Below are 22,604 nucleotides of genomic sequence, written 5' to 3' on the forward strand. Positions count from 1 at the left end.
AAAATGTATCTAAAGTTAATACAAAATTCAATGTAGCTCATTCAGGGTCAAAAAAGTCAGACCTGGGTTTCAACCAGGTCAAATTCTGGTTTATCCTAGAGCCTTCACCTATTTCTCAAAACTGGCAGAAGTCACTAAGTCTTCATTACTGTTCTTGCAATCACAACAAAGGGGATAAATTCTTCCACAAATCCTGGCAGACTATGAAATATCCCAGAGTATCTCAGCTCAAACACATATATAACATACATCTAGGTAAGCGCAGAAATAAAGAAGTAGGATTAACCATGAGTATGAACATCTCTGCAACAAATCATGTAGTATGTTCAGAATTAAATGCATAGTTTTTGTGCAACTACTATCGAGAACTTTTAGTTTCTATACAAAGAAGATGTGTTTTCAATATATGCTCATAATTTTCTTTTAATATCACACCACCTAAAATTAAATTAAAAATCAGCATGTGACACATATCTGGTCTGAGAAATATGAAAGCAGGAAAGATGATCCACTTCTTCAGTATTTCTATCCAAAAAAGAGAATTATTTAACAGGAAACCTGATAATACCATATTCATAGAACCGCCTTCCCTCTCCCACAGCAGAAACCATTATATTTTCAAATTCTCTCTGCCTGAAAACTCTTGGCTTTTTTCCACTTCTATGCCCACCTCGTATTTCCCAGTCCTTAAGAGAGCCCACATCAGCCATCATGCAAAAACACCAACACAGCTATCTAAACGCACTTCAAAGCAACTTCTTTATTTGCCAGAGAGGATCTTCAGGATTAATGAGCCCCCTTTGGGCACAACCTAAAACAGAGTATTCCCATCTTCCTAAAATTACTCAATCTAGAACGGAAGTAAAATTAACAATCAGATTAGATTGGCAGGAAAGAGAAGGGAATCGCTACCTTCATAAACACTGAAGCAGTACAGCTACAGGGAATCTTTTCTCTGAGTCTGAATAAGCTATTTCTGGGGGCAACAGCTATTTGAGTATATTTACAGCTAAACCTTCTCCAAGGCGGCAACTTACATCAGCACCTTCCTGCAGCTGTTGAGGGCTCAAGACAGTCCACTCAGTCAAAATCACTTGGCCTAGTCAGAAAAGGTCATTTAGCAGCAAAGACAGATGTTTCTCAGTTGACATAACCAAAAGGGAAAATAAAGCAAACAAACCCAAAGACTCATTTTAGCAACAAGTTATCTGCAATTTCAGTTTCAGGTATTGCTCCCTTTAGAAAGATGCTATTCATCTGACATGCATTTTTCAACCTTCAATTTAGATTAAAGAGCTGCAGATACCACACATAAAATTCTGAAACATATGTTCCCTTTATTCTTCAAAGAATATAAATCTTTACTTAAGGCCACACTGTTCACTTCATATCTAACCTGACATTTCATCTAAACCCAGCTCTTCTGCTGAGTACTCTCATTTCTTGAACACATTCTTCCCCTTCTCACTTCTACACTCCTACCCACAGTTGTTTTACTTTTTTCTGCTAAGCTCTTTCATGCAAAAAGAAATTGAATAAAAAAAGGAAAACTGAAACTCATTACACACCAGAAATACTGTCAAGTATGAAAATGAAATGCTACACATTTTTAAACCAAACTGCTCAATGCCAAAGAAGAGGCGATATCTCCTCTTCTTTATATTGTTTGGCTGGTTACAAAGCCAACACAGAAAAATAATCATTTCAGGAAGAAATACACCTGAACATCTGACAGCCAAATAAAATTAAAATGGGATATTGCACTCAAAAATACACAAACATCATTAGACTATTTTGACAGAAAACACAGTTTCCAAACAACAGAAGTAACTGAGAAACTTAAAATAATCCTGAAGTAATCCATATATCCTCTCACACCAATTCTATGTAAAGTTCAGCTTGCACAAAGCTTTGGGAAGATAAGGGGAAAGAGTAAGTATAAATAATTGTTTTTTGCTCGGTCTGTTACTACTACAGGACAGATGAACAACTGCCATGAATGTTAGGTCTGCCTTATACTGTCAAAGAGCTGACAGATAGATTAAATAACCTCTTAGTGTCACTTCAAGCCCTGCTCTTCTATGATTTGGAGGTTATTACATCACCTCTATTTTATTATAAGGTTTCTCCAATTTCTGCAATTTTTCATTTCAAGTCATAATCCTCAATTTCTAGCAAAACTAGACCACATGAACATTACAACACTACAAACATATCAGATACATTGATTAAAGAAAATTAATGGAATAAAAAGAGGTATGTTTTTCAAACCAGTCTTTTCATAAGGAGTAAAAAAAAAAAAGATACTTAAGAAAAACTGTTTCTATGTTTTTATGTTGATATTTGCAGAAATTGGGAAAATACTGTAAAAAATGTTTACATACTCCTGTTTTAGGAGAGATGTGAATGTAAGGATGAGTTGTGTGCTAAACAGCAAAGGTGACATGGGGAGAAGAGAACCAAAGAAGATGGCCAACTTCAAAGTACCATGCATGTGAATACCTCTCTCTAGGTACCCACCTTTGAAGCAGGCAAGAGACATCACCCCTACCAAATATACTTTCTACACATCACCACCCTTCTCCTGACTACACTGCTCACCAACAGGGTTCCTGTACCTTCTCCTTCCTCTGAATCCAATTTGAGATGCTCCTTGCACAATTTGTGCCTAGCAAGTCAATTACGATCCTGTCTTGTATAAAGATCAATAAATTTCAGCAATTCTCCAAACAATTAACATTTTTGGAAGCAGTTTTTTCAACTTCATCAAGGAAGCTTCTTTCTGTGATCCATGGAAATACATGCAATTAGAGCCACAGCACAACAAAACTCAAGGAATAATGAGAAACAGCAGACAAAAAGTGTCCAACACAGAACTCATTAGACAGCCACACACTATTCCACCTGTTGCGCTGTACACTGAGTACTGGTAAAATCACAGGGAGGGCGAAAATGCAGATATATCCAAGCAGCTAGGAACATGAATTCTGATCCCTCTTTATATCCCATTGTTATCCACAACCCAGGAAGCTGTTAATTGGACTAAGTAATTGGCTTAAATACCCAAGTCCCATTATAAAAATATACTATAAAAATGCTTAGACACTTATCACAACCAAGAAATTCTTAACTAAAGTTCAAAGCTGAAAAGGCACAAGGGACTTGTCTACACTGAAGTAAAAACATGCATAATTATACCAATATAACTATCTCAGTGTGGAAACTTTCTCCAGCATAAGAGTACCCTTTCCCTATTAAGCTTACATGGTTTGGAAGCAGAGTAAGATAAACCATAAAAACTCTTATTCTGGTATAAGAGTGTCTCCATAGGGAGTTATATTGGTATAATTATAGCATATAATTATAGCACATAGTTGTACTGTGTAGACAAGAACTAGATGCCCAGTCCACATATATTTTCTAGCAAAACAAATGGTTATCAATTTCAAATAGAGTCCCATAAAATACTTAGCTTTTATTTTTGTTTGATGCACCTTCTTTATTTTAAAGTGATGAACTACTTCAATTAGTATTCCTTGAAAATGTTTTTCTCACTGCTATTCTGTATGGTAATAGAATGTTCTTCTGGTGGTGGCATTGTAAACTAACACTTTGGCGATATTTCCCACTCTGATTTAGGCTCTCATACAAAGCAAGTGGTGAGAAATCAGGTACAAGGAAGGAATAAGGTGCTGTTTACACATTTGACTGTTAGACTCGCACCTGTTATAGTACATCCCCAGCCACTTTAAACAGTCAAGTGCTTCAATAATTTAGTCTCTATCCTTCTGACAATTTCATTCTCACCTCATTTGCTATAGAAGTTAAAATATTTCAGTCAACCTTGAGGAAGCCATGCTTCCTCCTCCTCCCCCTGTACACACTGGAGGAAAAACAGTACATCTGAAAATCATGCCTCTAGTTCAACCTCAAATTATAAGAGAGAACTAAAAAAGAGATACAATCTTCAACACTACAAAATACTCTTCAGAATTTTTTGAAAACAAGCAACTTTTCTGAGAATACCTAACTCTGAAAACTATTCCTAAAACAAATAAACTGATGCCCTTTGTGAGAAAGATCCCTTAAAAAGGATGTAAACAAAAATATGGTTGTGCCAGCCTCCAAAAAGTGCAAAGCACTGGCATGCTGCTACAAAGATACCAGTGAAATTATTAATCACAAAAATACTTCAGTTTGGGCATTTTAAATATTTCACTAAGAAAGGCCAAGGATTATGGTACCCATTTTTCAGGATACACAGGTAAATCTCTTTAGCAAACTGTGGTTTTTCCTCTTTAACCATTTTGAAAACACGATACTGCCAAGAAGAGCTCTATGCAGGATAGGCATCCCTGCGTTTCCTTTTGTCCTAAACAATTTCATCCCTCAGCATAACACCAAGTTTTGCCACCTTGGAATACATCCGTAGCATTCAGAACAAATCTTGTTTGCTTTCATAACCACTGTCCCTCTCGGTGGCAGAGATCTCCTGACAGGGCAGCCCCTTCCTGACTCCCCATGCCCAGCACAGCCCCTCAGCCCCACAAAGTGCTCACTGGGTTTGCTACTCTGCACGAGGCCCCATAGAGAAACCCCCTGGAGCAACCAGGGTGGGGAACGCAGAGGCACAGGGAGCACCAGTGCTGGGTGAGGAGGATTACCACAGCAGGGAAGCTCCTTCCCAGAGGTGCCCACTTCTCTGCAAGTTGAAGTGCCAGCAATAGGTAAAGATTTTCAGTGGACTGTGAAGCAGCATCTACACAACAAAACTGCTGCCCGATTTCCAAATCAAAAGCTTGCATCTGTGTACAGAGGAAACTGCATACCTAAGCATGAAGGTCAACTGATCTGGAAATTCATCCTGGTATTTTCAAATTTGCCAGTATGCCAGTATGTCTGCAAATATGTTGGGTAAAAATAAATTATACTGACATTTCTTACATGCAAACATTTGGCATACCAATAGAAAAGCAGCAGCAAAAAAAATCTCTGAATAGGCATTATACAAACAACAACAAAACAGAAATGTATTGAGCTTAAGCAGAAATGGGTATGCAAACCATTAGTTCCAACAGGTTAGCAAGACAAGAAGAGGAAGCTAAGTTAGTCCAGAACTCAAACACAAGTCTGGAGTCATTTGCCTGTATGAAAACACTGTAAATAGTGGAAGGAATTAATTTCACCTGGCCTTTGACATCAACACCTGAGTTTATCAGCTTAGACTTTCTTTAGAGCAAGGGGAAAAGCATGAAACTTTACGCGCATGATTCATTAGACAAGAATTACACATCTACTTTAGGATGAGATGATTCACACGAAGATCTGACTATTTTTTTGCACTGAAGATACACAAAAAGATCAGGTACAAATGCCTACAGCACATATGGTTAGATGAGTTCCACCCTTCATATCTTGTTTTTCAAAGATACAGCTTATTTGGCCACTGCAATCAATGCATTCTGTGTAATTATCACCCTTGGGGGAAAAAAAAAAATCACTCTCTGCCTCAGCTTCTCTCCTTTTAAGAGAGGGATAACAATGGCTTCCTGCTCCAGAGAAATGTTAAGAAATTGCCTGTCATTATTTACAGACTAATTTTACACTCAAGAGGCAAAGTAGAAGAAGTTTAGGCTGACAGAACCACCACCTGTACCACCACCAAAGAAGCTGTCTCCTTTGCTCCACCTCTGTGCTGCAAAGATTATGCTGCAAGTCAGATCTGCTCAATGATCCGGCTGAAAGCTAAACATTCACAGGTCTTGTTTGGCAGGATTAGTTTTCAGACAAATCTTCCGAGCTGATGCGACTCACCTTATGACACAAAGGAAGCAGCAGGGAGCTGATAAAAAGGTGGGGACTGGTCTTAACAGCAGAACTGAAGTCTTAGATCAGCTTCAGACAACCATCAGACTCACATAGTGGTCCAGGACCTTTTAGCAACACAAAACTGGATGAAAGTGTACTCAAGGAGTGTAACAAAAGGCTACTGAAAAATGCAGAAATAAACAAATTAGATTTTCAAGTTTTCTTCAGTTCCCCCAAGAGAAATTCTGGCTTCATATCTACACAAAAAGCAGATGTCCATTTGGTTCAACACATATTTTCCTGCGCATTTATGTGTTACAAACTTTCTCTTGCTAATTTGCTCTTTGTTTCAGCCTGTGATCCTCAAAAGCCAAGAAGGACAAAAAGCTGTCTTTCTGAGGAATACCCACATGGACATTCTGATCGATGTACATGCACTGAACTAAATTTTAAAAAATATTCGCTGCTTATTCCCAAGTATTAATGTAAAAACAACAAAAAAAACATGTTACTGAATGCTCAGTATCAAACATTTGGAGAAAAAAAAAAGGGAAACAAAAACCCCGTCACGTTAATTGTCTCTTTGGATATAGATATATATATAAACCCACTACTGGAGAGGTAAACTGCATTTCTTTCTACTTCTGGCACACTAGCTGAGACAATTTGCTCAAGTAAGACAGACAACCATATGTGAGATCAAGAATTTCAAGAAAGTAAAAAAGTCATCAGAAATCATAAATATTTGAACCTTCCATTATGATGCCATGACTCGCTGCAGCCTTTAAGAAAAAGCACCTACTTTCCCTCCATCTCATCAAGGAAGATATCAGCCACAAGCAAATGAAGAATTTAAACTGAATGTTAAAAAGTAGGAGTAGAGAAAAGAAACAAAGAGGGTAAATCAGACATTGCAGAGGGTTTTTTCAGGTTTCAGACTGTTGCAAATAAACATCTAGGTTTTTTTTAGAGGCAAAGCAACAGAATTTGGAAACTATCAAACAGGAGGAAACTGGCCTCAGTTCTCTCTTGAATTACTAAGGTATTTAGAACAATGGGATCTTAACTCACTTTTTAAACAGGCTTCATTCACCATCTTCATAAGATAGATTTCCTCAAATAAAATATGGTACTGTGGAACAACAAACAACCAAACAACCATCGCTGGCAGCTCTCTATACCCCCTATCTTCTGAGAAGAATTAAAAGGAAAAGAAATCTATAAAATGAAGTATCAAGTTCTATAAAATTGCACAGAACATATCTAGTACACCACATCACTACTTACTACAGACAGTCATATGCCAAGTGTTCCCTCTCCTCAGTTCCAGTCTTTTCTACACTTTCCACATGTACAGCAGCACCACATTTGAATTTTCATGCAGACATCTTTTCAAATATCTTTTTAGCAAATATATATATTTTTTAATCAAACCTGCCATGCCAGGTAAAAAAACTATGCACACCAACATTTACATTTCAGCTTGATTTTGCCCCCTTTGTTTGTTTCCCTCCTTTAAGTCTGCTATTGCTTAGAAGATCAGCAATAGAACAACTTGAAACAAAAATACCAGCACCATCACCCACAGATAACTACTTGTACAATTTTTACTACTGTACTGCTAAGTTTTGCCAAGATTTGGGGGACTTGCTTGGTTGGTTTTTTAGTGGCTTTTTTCCCCCTTTTTCCTAAATGCAACTTGACCTGTAGTCACTAGGAGAGCCTGCACAGGAAGCTGGATAGTGAAGACTTTCCCTGCTGCCACTCTCTGCCCAACAACTTTTGTCAACTTGGAGGACAGAGGAACAAATACAAATCAGGATGGGTACCTGGATCACTCAAAAGCTATTTTCTCAGTGACTATACAGTTACACCAATCACTCTTGCACAACTGTTAAAATTGCAGAAGACAGTAAGGATGATGTTTCCATCACTCCAGTGACTTGGAAAGTAAGAAAGACATTTTAAGAAAGAAAAAGAAGTATCACAAAACAAAGGAGCAGAAAAAGATGATGACATTTGGATACAACAAGTACTATGACTTTGGGAAGAAAAAAATGAAAGAGATTTAAATAACCCACAAATAAATCTTTCACTCATTGAAGGGGAAAATACAGAAGAAGAGTGTTAAGCAACCACATCACACAACAGAGCTGACACATAACAACATTAGGATCTGCAGAAAAAGTAGAAGACTGCATCCACTATTCTGTCAACCACATTCCAGCAAAGTATCAGCTCACTCAGGCCCTCCTCAACCTTCCTCTTAATGAGAAAGTGCATTGTTACTGTTGCTATTATTATTGAAATGAGCTGAAGAACTAAAAGGAGGAATGTGTGGCTATGCAAAGTCTTCCTGGGACAGAGAATCCCCCTCCGCTGCTTGTTCAAACAGCTGCATTTAGCACGTTTCTTGTGAAAAACCAAATCCCTAAATGTCCCAATATATGAAACAACCAGTCCACGTACCTAAATCTAAAACTTTTCAAGGGTCTTTTTCAAGGTTCATTCTCAGTTAATCCAGAAAATGTTCTGATTGCCATCAGCAATCACACATAAAGCTCTCGACAGCTTAAACTGAAGTAGCCTTTAGATTCCTAGCTAATTCTTGGAAAAATCTTTAAATATTGGCCTCCACTCCAACACCTTGATCACTGCAAGAACACTGCTCTAAAATGACACTTTGTTTCATATGCTGCTGGTCCAATCAGTCCCTTCTCTTTAAAGGAAAAGCTCAATTAAACTGGGAACTTTTCTTCTGAATTATTTTAAATGGGTTTTTTTCAGTTGTGGTTGAATCTCAGTTAGTGTAATTGCTATTTATATCAAAACATTAGAAGGTCTGGTTATGGGGTTTATTAGAAAAGCAAAATGTGTTTTTAATACTTAGAAAAACCCACAACAAAATACGCCATAGCACTATTTCCATTTGTATTTGCATACCACATGTTCAACAACAAAAAGAGCATTCTGCAGAAAGTTAAAAATCTCAGAAATGTTGCTGAATTAGTAGCTCCTACAGTTTGTTAGTAGGAAAACCGGCTCTGTGCCAGGTTGGAAGGGGGGGGGGGGGGGGGGGGGGGGCTATCACAAGGGATGTGTGTTAGCTTCGGGATTTAAAAGAAAAAACACATATATTGTAAACTAAAATGTAACACACAAGACAAACAAATGCAGTGTCTCTTTGCAAGCAAAGATGTAAAGTAAGTGTCAGTTAAGGCTCGAGCCGCTCGGAGCGCGGGCAGAGCGCGCCGCGTCCCCGCGGCCGCCAGGGCCCGGCCGCACACGCGCGCTGCCCGCGCTCCCGCTCCCACCGGCGAGCGCCGCGGCATCCCGCGGCCGGGAGCAGCGCCTGGCCCGCTGCCCGAGCGGCGAGCTCGCCGAAAAGCAATAGATAGCTTCTGGCAGCGGCGAAGGGGAAAATATTTTGATCATGTGACGCCACACAAGAGAAGTGGTTCGCTTCGTGTGCAACTTGCACGGACGCTGCCACCGGCCCGGCGCCCCGCCGCCCCCCGCCCTTCCCGGCCCCGCGTCCCGTCAGGGAAATGCCTCAACCGGGCGCCGCTTCGGCAAAACAGCCAACGGCATCCGCACATCCCGGCGCGTCCCACGGGCACCACGAACGCACCTCCCTCACAGGAGTCGACCTTTCTGCCTACAGGAAGCGAGAACTTTCAAATACAAGTAAAACTGCCAAGTAAAATTATTTTGCTACTGCTGGTACGCAGCTAAAACAGCCTCAAATGTAACTACCTCTGTTTTTCCAAAAATGTTTCTTTAAATAGCATCTATGACCAACCATAAACTTAAAACAGCAACAGCTCTGAAGAACATGCTTATTACTTTTCTTTGCTTGGGAATTTCAACCAAATTAGAAACACCAAATTAAAAAAAAAAAAAAAATCACAAAAGCACATTTATTTTCCATAAATCATGCCTGAAAATAAGACATCAATACCAACGTTTCATATAAACAGAAAATCCAAGATATTCACAACATAAATTGCTACACAAAAAAAAAAAATAAAATACAGAACTCCATACATTCCATCCAAATCAAAGGCTGCAAACAAACCAGCATATTCCTTTGATGCTGTCAAAACAAACCTCCTTATCTTTATTTTTAACTTTAAAAGAATAAAATTTAGGAACTACAAATCCTGTCCTTGTGCTTTCAAAAGAAATTTTCAGAGTTGATGTTCCAGTATCTTGCTTACAAACAAGTAAGTCTGACAAGCTAACCAAATAACATCATCAATGCTGAGAACACCAAGTCTCTGATCCCATCCAAACAGAGGAAGGCACAGTGCAGAGTGGATACCTTCCCATGTAACAAATATTTAGGCTGCCTATTTATTCCACCTTATTCGGTAATTAAAACTGCACATCAAACTCAAACGATTAAATAAGGCAAAAAATATTATTTATTTTAACATGGGGAAACTGAGGTATCAGTCAGTGAAACCAGCAACCCTTAGCTCATGCAGACAGCTGAGAGATCTTAAGAATTCCTGCACCAATCCTCTACTAATATCATTTTCCTGAAGTCACATAATTTACTTACCATGGCTGAATTCAGTGCTTGTGTAAAGAAAGCACTATTCCACTTCAATCTGTGAATTAAGCCATGTCCACACTGGGAACAGCACACACGACTACAATTATGTTTTAAAACAGGATCCCTCCTTTTGGGATTTTCTGAACCGATTTTCTTTCTTTACTCAAATAAAGAAATAAAAACCATGCTCCAACTTGAGGTCCTCCTGTGAAAGACAGCTGTACCAGGGAGTGGTGCTACAGCCAGGACAGCCCTCTCTTTGCCACACAACACAGACCTCTTTGCCCTTTTAAAAAGTGACTAAAACCTGTTGTGGAACTATCAACCTTCTGAAAAACTCAGCAAAATACCTCAATAGCCATACCTGCAAACCCTTCAAGAGAGGCTTCTTATAAAGGCTGTTATTTTGGCGGTGAAGATATGCTACCACTCCAATGGTAAATTAAATGCAAAGGGGTTTGCCACAACAGCTATTAGTCAAGGATGCAATTAATTCCCTGAATCTAACTATGTAGCTGCAATAACAGAACTTCACAGTGAACCTGGCCATGTGGTCTTTAAAGGGCAAGTAAATTGATGCAGTAACTTGGCAGAATCACATCCGAGAGAAAGCCTTGCTACATAAGATTTATTTTTTTGAGTAAAAAGATACCTAAAACAAATACCAAATAAAACAAAACAAAAAACCGAAAGAGACATAAAACCCCAAACCACCCCCCCAAAACCCCATGAGTATAAAAAATTGAAGAGGAAGCTTGCAATACTCTAATAGTAACACAACTAACACTATCCCTTAAAAAAAAAAAAAAAAAAAAAAAAAAAAAAAAAACCAAAAAAAAAAAAAAAAAAAAAAAAAGGGAATTTATACATCAAGGTTTTTTCCCATTCTCATATTCAATCTTTTTTTAGGAACAAACTAAAATTCCACATATATCTACTTTCTTAATTAAAAAAAAAGGTAAAAAAATATTAGAAGAATATTATTTCTCCACTCTCCAATGGTCAGAAAGAGACTGATGTGAGTGGCAGGGGAGATCAGTGGCACAGCTTTACAGATGGGAGTGTCAGAGGGCCTATCACTCAGATGGATGTCTTAATAAACAATTACTACATCACAAACCTGAATTCAGTATCTTTTCAAATCTGAGAAGCCTACAACATAGGGCAAAGATAGAGCACAGCAGTGAATTATTAAAGGCAGGACATCATTTGGCAATTGTGCATGTTTAGTTGCAAAACAAATTTTACAAATTAATAGATCTTAAAATTAGAGAAAAACTAATAAATAGATTACATACTTCTACACATGGTTAGTCCTGACGTAATTACTAACACACAATGACTCAAATACAAAAAGTAATATGAACGTAGATCACACACTGATAGGTCTGCACTGAAAGCAATTCCTTATACATGCTGCAGAACCATCAAACTCTGTTTTACATCCATAAACTGGCTACTACACATTCAGAAATTCAGCCACTTCATAAACTTGTTAATTTACAAGGAAACTAACATTTCCACTGTACATGGAATATAAATGCACAATGTATCAACACCCTTTCAAATCATGTCTGCCAAAAACTTTTACACAGATTTCACATTAGTTTTAATAAACATAGATAAACTATTTAAATGAAAGCTTTAGGACAATAATCTCAGGTTTCCCAATTTCCAAAACAACTGCAGGCACCTTCAGATAACATAAGCATCCTAGATTGTAAACACCAAGTTTGATAAAAGGTACTTCATATTTGCAGTAAGAACAATTCCCATGTGAAAAGCAATCTTTAAATAAGACACAACAACTATGATTTCTGCATCAAATCTGTTCACTTCAAAACTGAAGAGAATGTATCTGCCAGATAAAACAACTGGACTTGGTGGTAAGGGAGTCTGTGCCTGCACCCTCATGCTGACCCCACCCCAGCACACACTGGTGCTCTATGCAAAATACTCATCAAAAGACAAGTTCTGTGATACTTGTTAAGCTTCTGGGCACTTGTTCAACTCAAGTTTCCTCAGAGTTTAATTTCTATGAGAAATTTAGTATCTTTATATAGATGATATTGGGTATGTAATGATAAAATAGTGCAAGGAATACTGAAATTCTGAATTACGGTGCCTTTAGTTTAACGTGACTGTACTGATAGAGCAGAAAATCTCTTGTTTCGCTCAGTTATTTGTCTTCTTACTCGCTGAATAGATTCCAGTAAAGCTTACGTTCTCCCACAACAGAATGTTTACACAATAAGATTGGATTTATTAAAAAACTAGAGCTTATGGCACCAAGACCCTGATTATTTCCAAAACACCTGTCCTTGTGTGTGCCTGTCTGAAGAAAAGTGGATGTAATGTGCCTCAGTTTCCCCACCCTGTACTACAGAAAGAATAATTTTTTACTCCAGTCCAAGGCACTCTAGAAAAATAGTGTAAAGATCAAATGTACTTGGAATATTGTTACTGAGAAGATAAAGGTAGCTAAAATCAATTCTGTACAAATTAGCCACTGTCCCCACTGTTCACAGATTCACACAGGTTTTTTAAGATACATTCATCCTTGAGGATTCCTTGACAGCAGTGGAACATCACCAAGGATGTGTTTGACTTTTTTGGAGCTGATGTGCTCCTGGTGGATCACTGGATGCCACACTCTCAGAACTGGAAGTATAACAATGGAAATTGTCTGGCCTACCTGCAACACAAACACTGCAGCACTCTGCCAGCACATCAGCATTTGTGTGTGAAACTGAGCATGAACAGGTACCATTGGGGAACAGAAAATGTAAAAGGGTAATACTATGATCTGAATGGAAAAACATACAGTAAATATACAGAAACCCTTCAGGTCTACTAAAAATATTTTTAAATTTATTAAGAGGTAAGACTTCCTTAAAATAAATTTTACTCTAATATGATTGGCTCCGCAAGATTTTTGGCATTACATTTATTTGCGTCTATAAGCACCAAGCGATACAAAAACAACACTGCTAAGCAGCACTTTTCTCTTACTAGTTTTCAAAACAAATTTGAAAACCACTAAGGTATACTTTTAATTTAAGTTTAATTAAAGTCCTCATTCAATCGTACCAAAACATATATTTAACACTATGTAAATAGCCCCAAAATTGAAAGAAAAAAGTTTTTTTCCCAAGTACCTTAATAATCACAATTCTAAAATATATTCTAGCAAGTTAGCCTACCACAAACACATGCTACTGAAATTCTGCAGCCTTGAGCATGCATGCACAGTGAATGTGGCAACACTGCTTTACATATCCACAGAGAATCTTCAAAGCTTCCTGCTAAATGGCACATTTTGAAGAAGTACTAAAAGAAGTAACTGGTGTAGGGCACAGGTACAATCCTAGGGACCAAAGAGTAAATAAACTACTGCCATTCTTACATTAACAATTAGAATGTCAAAATAACTATAACAAAATACCTGAGGAATAAAACTAAGATCTATCAGTAGCTAATCAAACTTGTTTTCACTGCACAAATTTAATCTAGTTTTAACTAAGATACTATTTCAGAATGAATAAACATCACCTAGCAGACCATGCTTAGTAATTTCAAAAACATTATTTTACATATGTAACTAGAAAATTTAGCAATGGATTACATTCCTTAGTTTTTGTCTCCCGAGATTCAGATCAGAATGCCAAAAAGATGGTAATCAACTGCTTAGTAGAAGAATCCTTACATTATGGAAGCAGTAATAGAGTAGGCAGGTTTGCATCTCTCTTTCTTCATTGTATCTCATACACAGGGTTCTGCTGTTCCATGTGTAGGCATAAGCGCTACTACAGAAACCAATAACTGAACACCAAACCACAAAGTGTCAAATATATGGTCGTAATATATATATAGATGCTACTAACTGTGAATATTGCTATTTGCTACTTCTAAATAGAAGCTATGTGAATACTAAAATGTTTATTTGAAACTGCACAGGGAAAAATATATTTTATTCTCCCATTGAGACATCAAGAATCTATTCACCACACTAACAGCTGTTTAATGGCCTTCAGGCACAGGACATGATTCTGTAGCCTTGGCTTAGCCAGAACTGTCAATACGGGCAATCTATTTGGCATAAAAAGAGCTGCAGAATCAGGCATATTCAGAGTTTCTCTGCAACAAAACAAACAATACATACACAAACTCACAGCAGCTCAAAAGATTTTCTTCTAACATTTCCTCTGTATCTTATACAGGTAATCCTGAAAAGACCCAGGTTCTCTCCTTCTGTGTAGGTGTATGTAAATCATACACACGTGCACAAAGGAGAAAGATGTGTATAAAGTGCACACTGACAGGCCAGCTAATGTGTTAAACTACTGCAGTGCAAATCAGAAGTGAAGAATAAAAGGAGCCTTAGGACTCCAAATATCTGTACACTGTCAAGGATTAATCAATAATCAAAAGATCTGAATGACAAGGTACTGTACTAGCATCATACAAGTCCCCCACGACGAAATCAATGTATCTGTGTGAGCAACATCCATCTGCTTCGAAAATGTGCTTTTCTTCAGAAGCAGGAAGCCTCTGATGCATGCTTCCATCATATCTCTCAGTTGGGTAAGGTGATTTAATTAAATGGAAACAAAATTTTCTTAAATAATTTAATCGGCTGGACAAATACAAAACTTAGTTCGGAGTAGGATGCCACAGTTCTTCATATTACAAAAATTACCCATGCCGAGGCAAAAATTTCCTGAACAAGCATCTCAGATGTTGTAACCTACTGTCAGTCCTTTTTCTCTGTTCACAGGACAATAGTTCCTTATAGGCTTAGGGGCCAATCAACATCTGCTTTACAAAGACACATGACAAGTGAGCATATTCTAATGTGTGTATACACATATCAAGAGTACACACACAGATGATTATTAATAAAATTGAAGAGAAGTCTTCTGTTCAGATGATGGACTAAATATACATTTTCTCTTTCAAAGAGCAATCAATTTCTCTACTTACAGGGAGATTGACATGTGGGAATTAAAAATAAATAACAGTGTACAAGACCAATTGTGTTCTGCAAGCTAATGGTAACTACTTCTTGACAGAACCCATTTTATAAATCAAAAAATATTAATTTAAAACCCCCCCAAAAAAATTTATCTCAATCTCTTACTGGTTAAATGGAAAAATCATAATACAAAAAACAATGATGTCTTGCCTTTATGACAATTATTTTGAGGAAAAAATAATTTTAAAAATAATCAAAGAAATTGTGCTCTTGACAGACTATTTTTCTGAGCTGCATGACAATCCGTACGGTGCAAAAAAAAAGAAAAAAGAAATCTGTAAGAGAGGACGTAAACCCATAAATATAAGGAAGTATTTCTAAGGGTCATACTGAGGACATAAATGAATTTGCTCTCACTCCTCCAATAAAAATAAAATACTTTAAACAATCTCTGCCACGAAGAAAGAGCACCCTGAACTAGCACGTACATGTGTGACAATGGTTTTCCTATCTTTTAAAGCTACAAATTCTGAACTACCTGTTTAAAAGGAGACAATGCAAATATTTTAGAGTAATTATGAAACGTTATGCATACAAGGTCACATTACATTATGGCTTCCAGTGACCCTTTTGCCATCACAAATTTTAAAAACGGTAAAAATTAACACACACACAAAAATCTTATTTCCTTGGAAGAAAAAGAAAGGAAAATGGAATAAAAATTAAAAACATGACAGGAATGGTCTATTGGAAGTAGACAAACACACACACAGCCCATCTAAGGGCTATTTTTTTTTCCAGTATTAACACACCATTTACAATATTAAGCGGTGATTTCTCCAGATTCTATTAATTACTTTATGGAAAGATCCAGCCATTGGAGGACCCCAAAAGCATACACCTGCATTTGTTCTTGTCAGACCTTGCTGTTAAAAGCTGTTAAAAGATTTAACAGTTCTTAATAGAAAGATCTTGTTGAAGGGAGAAGAAACCCATAAAATTCTAATGCAGTACTCCATTTAACACAATTCACTTTCCTACTGAGAATTCAAGCCTAATCTCACACTTGTGTAGAAAAATAATGAGATCAACAACTCCCGATGCTTCTTGAAGTATTCTAACCACAGTCCAAACCCAAAAGCACGTTTTCTCCCGAATATCTGGATTTGTTGCAGAGCTGAAACAAACACAACCTCTGGCAGAGCGGTTCCTTCTTCCCTTCTTTGTACAATACACGGCATTTTCCCACCTACAGCAGCTCACATGCAAACACGATCTTTTTAAGAGGCATGCACACGTTAGGCATCGAGCTAACAGAAACGCAACAAAATTAGTATTTGGTTTCTTTTTTTTAATAAAAATCCAATCCCTTGCACAACATCCGTAATCCGCAACATTACAATATATTTAGGTTTGTCAGGGTTGGGTTGTTTTTTTTTTTTTCCTAAGAAGGCACGAGCGCGAGCCGAAAACCCGAACTCTCGTCCAAAAGCACTGTTATTACGAGGCACTTTCCCTACCGCCTCTAATTAGCGCGGAATTAAAAATCTAAAATAAGTAAGCAAAGATAGGTAAGTAGATAAATCAATCGGTGCCCAGGAGAAGCAGGCGGCGCGGGCAGGCCGGGGGCGGGGGAAGGTGCCCGCGCTGCGCTGGCGGCGGTGCCCCCCGGAGCCGGCGGTGCCCCGGAGCCGGCGGTGCCCCGGAGCCGGCGGTGCCCCGGAGCCGGCGGTGCCCCGGTGCCCCCCGGAGCCGGCGGCGCTGGCGGCGGGGGCTCCTGTGCCTGCGCCGCTCCAGCGCCTCTATTTACATCAGCGGCGCGAGGTGCCCAATGGCGCGCGCGGAGCCAATCAGATGGCAGATTAGATGTCAACTCGGAGGCAGCTGTCGGGAGACGGTTGCAGCCAGTTTACCTCCACAATTCAAATTCCCAACCTGGCGGGCGGAGGAGACCCGGACGCTCCTCCAAGGGTCGCGCCCGGCAGCCGGCATTCCTGCCGCGCCGCGCCGCGCCGCGCCGCCCCGGAAAGGCGCTACGCCGCGCCCGCCGCCCCGCGATCATCGCGCCTGCCTATCGATCGGATCCATCCATCCATCGATCGCCGGAGTTACCGGGGCTGGGGGAGAGGAGTGCGGGAGGGAGCGGGGGCGGCGGCCTGCGCCGGTGCCCGCGCCCCATCGCTTACGCCAAGGACTTTTCCCTCTTTTTTTTTTTTTTTTCCCCTTTCTCCTTTTTTCTTTTTTTTTTTTTTTTTTTTTTTTAATTTCCGCGTGTGTTTGCGGAGAAGTGAAAGGCAATTACGCGTCCGCGCACCGGGCACGCTCCTGCCGGCGGGCGAGTCCCCTGCAGGTCACCGGGCCGGGACGACCCGCGCGGACCGGGCGCACACGCGCGCACACACGCGCGCGCGCGCTCTTCCCACAGGGAAAGGAGCGCGGCCGCGTTACGTGGATCTCACTGCGGTAACTCCAATCAGTGACAAACTAATTTGCTGAGAGCGCGCAACGGCGCAACTCGTTCTGCTCGGAGATCGAAAAAAAAAAAAAAAAAAAAAAAAAAAAAAAAAAAAAGGCAACGGGTTAAAGAGAGAAGGAAAAAAAGGCCCCGTGAAAGATAATGGACGTTATCCCCCGGGAGCCCCCCGGTCCGGCACTCCGGTTACAAAATCCAATCCCCCGCCCCCGTCCGTCCCGAGCTGTTTGTCCTCCGGGCCCTGCGTCTCTCCGACACTGTTTCAAAGTGGTGGGAGAAAATATTAATTGGGTCTGAGAACAACCTAATTTCGGCAGCGAAAGCCACACTCCGGTGCCTCCAGCCCCAACGCATTGTGCACAGCTCACCCTCGCTACGGAGGCAGCGAGGGGCAAAAGTGGCCCAGAAGAGAACGGGGGGGGGGGGGGGGGGAGGGGGGAAGGGGGGGGTAAAGAGAAAAAAAAATAAAATACAAAAAAAAGGGGGTGGGGGAGAGAAAGAAAGTGAATTATAAAGAAACTAAGACCCCGACACGAGCGACACAGACACGAACCGTCATTAACCGAGCGCGGGGAGTTACCTGGGTCCTGCTGATGGCCTGCCCGGTGTTCCCGGGGCTCATCGCCGGGTGGTTCCTTTGTTGAGCCGCTGCCCAGGCCGGGTTCGCCGCTCCGTACTGGGCGCCCATGTCCTTGCCCATGCCCATGCCCGCCGCTGCCTGCTGGCTTCCCGGGGCGGCCGCCGCTGCCTGGGGCTGGGGTTGCGGCGGGGCGCTGGGGCTGCTGTAGTCGGGGTAGCTGCTGCCGTAGCTCCGCATCATGGGGCTGGGGGACGTGAGCAGCTGGTTCAGGGTAGGGGTGGCCCCGGACGGGTGCTGGTTCTGCCCGGAGAACCGCGCAAAGCCGCCGGCCGCCGCCGCCGCGCCGGCACCAGCCTTGCCGAGGCCGGCTCCGCCGCCGGGGCCCATCATCATGCCGCCGCCGGGCTGCCTCGGGGAGCTCAGCACCCCGTATCCCGCCGCGGAGCCCCCGTAGCCGCCGCCGCCTGCCCCAGCGGCCGCCGCCGCCGCCGCCACGGCTCCCGCGCCGCCGCCGCCGCCCGCGCCGCCGCCGCCGGGGCCGCGGCCGTAGCCCGGGTAGTGGTTGTACTGGCTGTTGGGGTACCCTTCGTGGGAGTTCTGCAGGGGGTCCATGCTGTTGGGGGCCGCCGTGGGGTGCATTATCCCCATCCCAGGGCTTTGTTGTCCGCCATGTTGATCAAAGCAAGGCCCGGCGCGGCTCGCCGTAGCGCTGCTGGCAGGGGCAGGGGCAGGGTTGCCATAATAGCTATTGAACTCCGAGACACCCACCGCGGAGGGGCCGCCGCCGCCTCCCCCGCTCCCGCCGCCGCCGCCGAGGCCGCCGCCGCCGCTCCCAGCGCTCGGGGGCGGCTGCTGGGGCTGCTGCTGTCCGCCCAGGGGTCCCAAGCCGGGGTGGTCGTAGCGGCCGCCGATGGGCTCGCCCATCTTGCCGGGCATCTCCTCCTCGTCGGCGCCTTTATTCAGCATTTGCTGCGGCTGCTGGGTGGGCTCGGCCTGAGCGCCCAAAACACTGTCTTTTCCTCCATGTTGCTGCTGCTCCATGTCTGCACTGGGCTGAGCAGCGCCGCCACCGCCACCGCCGTTGTTGTTGCTGCCGCTGCCGCCGCCGCCGCCGCCGAGGCTGCTGTTGTTATTCTGCACGGGATGGTGCTGAGGCGGCGGCTGCTGCGGCGGCGGCGGCGGGAATTGATTTAGCTGCTGCTGTAGTGCATGGTGGTGGTGGTGCGGGTGGTGGGCATGGTGGTGGTGGGCATGGTGATGCGGGTGGTGGGCATGGTGGTGGTGGGGCGGCGCGGCGGGGTGATCGCCTCCGACGCTCTTCAGCTTGTGGTTGGGGAGCAGCCCCGTCTCCATAGCCGAGCCCGGGTTGGAGGAGGAGGAGGAGGAGGAGGAAGAAGACGAAGAAGATAACTCCGAGGAGCTTCCACCTTCCTTCAGAGCCGGCTCCGAGGAGGAGCCGCCACCGCCGCCGCTGGCGTTGTTGTTGTTACCGGCGGCAGCGGCGGGAGCCGCGTTATTGGCCATGTTCGGCGGCTCGCCGCGGTGGTGGTGGTGGAGATGGTGATCTAAATTATTCACGCTGTTGCTGCCGGCCGGACTCCCCTCGCCGACCCCCAGTGCGGGGCCCGGCCCGGGAGCCCCGGCCCCCCCCGGGCCTCGCTCTGGGCCCAGGCCGCTCGGCAGGCTCGGGGCTTTGCCCTTGCTGTTGTTCGCACTCGCCGGAGCCGCTGCGACTTGCGCGGCCATGATCATCGCAACATTGCGAGTCCGGAGAAATTGGTGCAGATAATAGTAACTACAGAAAAATTTAAAAAACCCCAAAACTGAAAAACTAAACAAACAAAAAAAAAATCTACTCCCACCCTGAAAAATGGGGGGTGAGCAGAGGGGTGGGGGGAAGGAGAGGAGAGGGGCAGAAGGGGAAGCGGCCGGGGCAGGGACTTGACTGAGCCCAGAGTATCCCCTGCGGACCGCTCCGCACGCACCGAGTTACAGCGATTTCCCTCCCCGAGTCCGTGGTTGAGGTTAGAAATGGTAAGAACGCCTTACGGTCCGTGCCCGTTCCCGCTGTGTGATTTCACGTTGAAAGTTTTTTGTTCAGGTTTAAATGAAACTTTTTTTTTTCTCCTCCTTTCCTCCCTAACCCGGATATGGGTAAACACACGTCTGCCGGAGCCGCGCTGGCCCAGCATGGCATGAGCGAGCGAGCGAGCCAGCGCCGGCAGCCATCGCCCCCTCCGCCCCGATCGCTCCCGCGCACCCGCAAAACGCGGACTGGACTCCACGCTGGACTCGATCGGGCGCCCGCTCCCCTCCCTGCTCTCCCGGCAGCGCGGCGGGATGGGGGGCGCGGCCCTCGCGGGTCCCCCCGCTCCCAGCGGGGTCCCGCCCGTGTGCGCGCCGGGGGTCGCGGCCTGCGCGGAGCACCGAACCCGCGGGAGCTGCTCCGAGCGAGGGGTCGAGGCGGGCCCCGACGGGCGCCGCTGGGCGGGGCGGGGAGCGGGACTGTCCCCGGTGCTGCGGGGCCGAGGGTGCCGCCGGCGGCGCTGCCCCGCGCGGGCCGGTTCGGCGGGAGGGAGGCGAGGAGCCGCCATGCGCTCCAGCTGTGCCGGAGAAGATGGATCGGTCAAACTTTGGGGGGCCGCACGCTGCCCCCCAGCCCCGTGTTCCGTGCTCAGCAGCCGCCTCCTGTTCCGAGGGCAGGGACACGTTTGTCCGTGTGACGGAGAAATTAGACTTGTTTTGGATTCCCCCCCCACAAGCCACCCGCCCCTTGAAGATTTATATTTGTATGTATAGACGGTTATAACATTTAACCTACAATTCTGCAGTGGTAGCATCTTTGCAGTTGTCCACATTGTCCAGCTGTCTCCAAATTCTAACGGTCATTTGCACTGATGATGCTTTTATATATAGGGCCGTTTTCAATATGTTCTGTGTACTTATTTGCAGTTCAACAAGAGATGATCAAAGAGCCAGAGACATTTTCAGTCTCATAATTGATTCCCCAAACAATATAATTTCCAGTATGCACAAGACACTCATGTAAACGTAGTAACACAAAACCCAAAATATATAATCTGAGTAACTTGCTCCAAATGGAAAGCTGCTGCTGACCTACATTTTTGAACTAGAATGGTTTGAAGGTTTTTTTATAACTATCTTAATACAAGGGATACCTTAGTATAACAAAAGGTAATAGTCACACATTACGTTGAACTAATGAAAGCATTTGGGAGATTAAATACTTGGCTATGAATACAGCAAACTGGGATATTAGCGAACGTTTTCAAAACAGCAAGGGTCTAAACCACGATGTTTTAAATTAATATATTTATACGGTCTGTTAAAGTTAAGCACGTTTTCAAATTTCAAAATGGATAAATAGGAGATACAATCATAATGGTAGAGAAAAAAGCATATCAAGAAAGATGCTGTCATGAGTAGGTAGGCTTTTTTGAATTCACTGTGAAAATATTAAAGGAGCAGAAGCTTCATGCTCTAATGTTGAGTTACATGTAAAGATTATTGATAAATGTATGAGCAGTGTGATTCCAGCGTCTATTAATTTTAGTTCTGTCTGAAAAGTCAAAAATATTATGATTTGCATTAGGGAGTTAGTTTTGAAAAGTCTCAGTGCTCGAGAAGTACATCTTGCTAATACTTCTGTTTTACAGTTGTGGGGTTTGGTTTTTTTTTGTTGGTTGGTGGTTTTGTGGTTTTTTGGATTTTTTTGTATCCTTTGCAAGTGCAAAAATGTTGTATGGCTACACATATATAAACACAGAGTGGGAAAAAAAAAAATGGTGAGTAATTCTAGCGGGGGGAATCAGGTGCATACCCAAGGGTCATTACAGTCTGTAACAACAACAAATTGCAATTCTATGCAAACTGCTAGAAAGGGATATATCATCTTTGTAGGAGAGAGAATAACAGAACCGTAAGATGAATTCATGCCAAATCATTCATCTGCTTTTGCCAAGAGAATACTACATCTTTGTTAGTGAGCCTTTTTGACATTATCTCCTGGATTTTCTTCTTTTCTATATTCAAATGCACGCTAATTATACACATTAAACCACCTAAGTTGATTTTAAAAGTCTTTCATATGCAAATAAAAATATAGACTTCTCCTTGTGTGTATTTCTTTACATGTGTACTCTAACATAAAATATAAAATCAATTAAACACTTATACTTTGAGACAT

At 42.8% G+C, this 22,604-nt stretch overlaps 1 protein-coding gene across 8 annotated transcripts in view; it reads right to left on the reverse strand.

Annotated features, from left to right (window-relative positions):
- ARID1B (AT-rich interaction domain 1B) overlaps nucleotides 1-20,651 on the reverse strand; it is a 325,490-nt gene extending 304,839 nt beyond the window's left edge. For 2 of the 8 annotated variants that reach the window (XM_021532089.3, XM_021532086.3), the window contains exon 1: nucleotides 18,398-20,220. In XM_021532089.3, coding sequence (XP_021387764.3) covers nucleotides 18,398-20,149 — 1,752 coding nt within the window. In that variant the 5' untranslated portion in view covers nucleotides 20,150-20,220. Of the gene's footprint in view, nucleotides 1-14,075; nucleotides 14,292-18,397; nucleotides 20,224-20,382 lie in introns of those variants that run through there. The other 6 variants (XM_077782156.1, XM_077782157.1, XM_077782158.1 and 3 more) reach the window with 6 other exon arrangements.
- Nucleotides 20,652-22,604: the final 1,953 nt, after the last annotated feature.

Source organism: Lonchura striata, chromosome 3, assembly GCF_046129695.1.
Source record: "Lonchura striata isolate bLonStr1 chromosome 3, bLonStr1.mat, whole genome shotgun sequence".
NCBI lineage: Eukaryota > Metazoa > Chordata > Aves > Passeriformes > Estrildidae > Lonchura > Lonchura striata.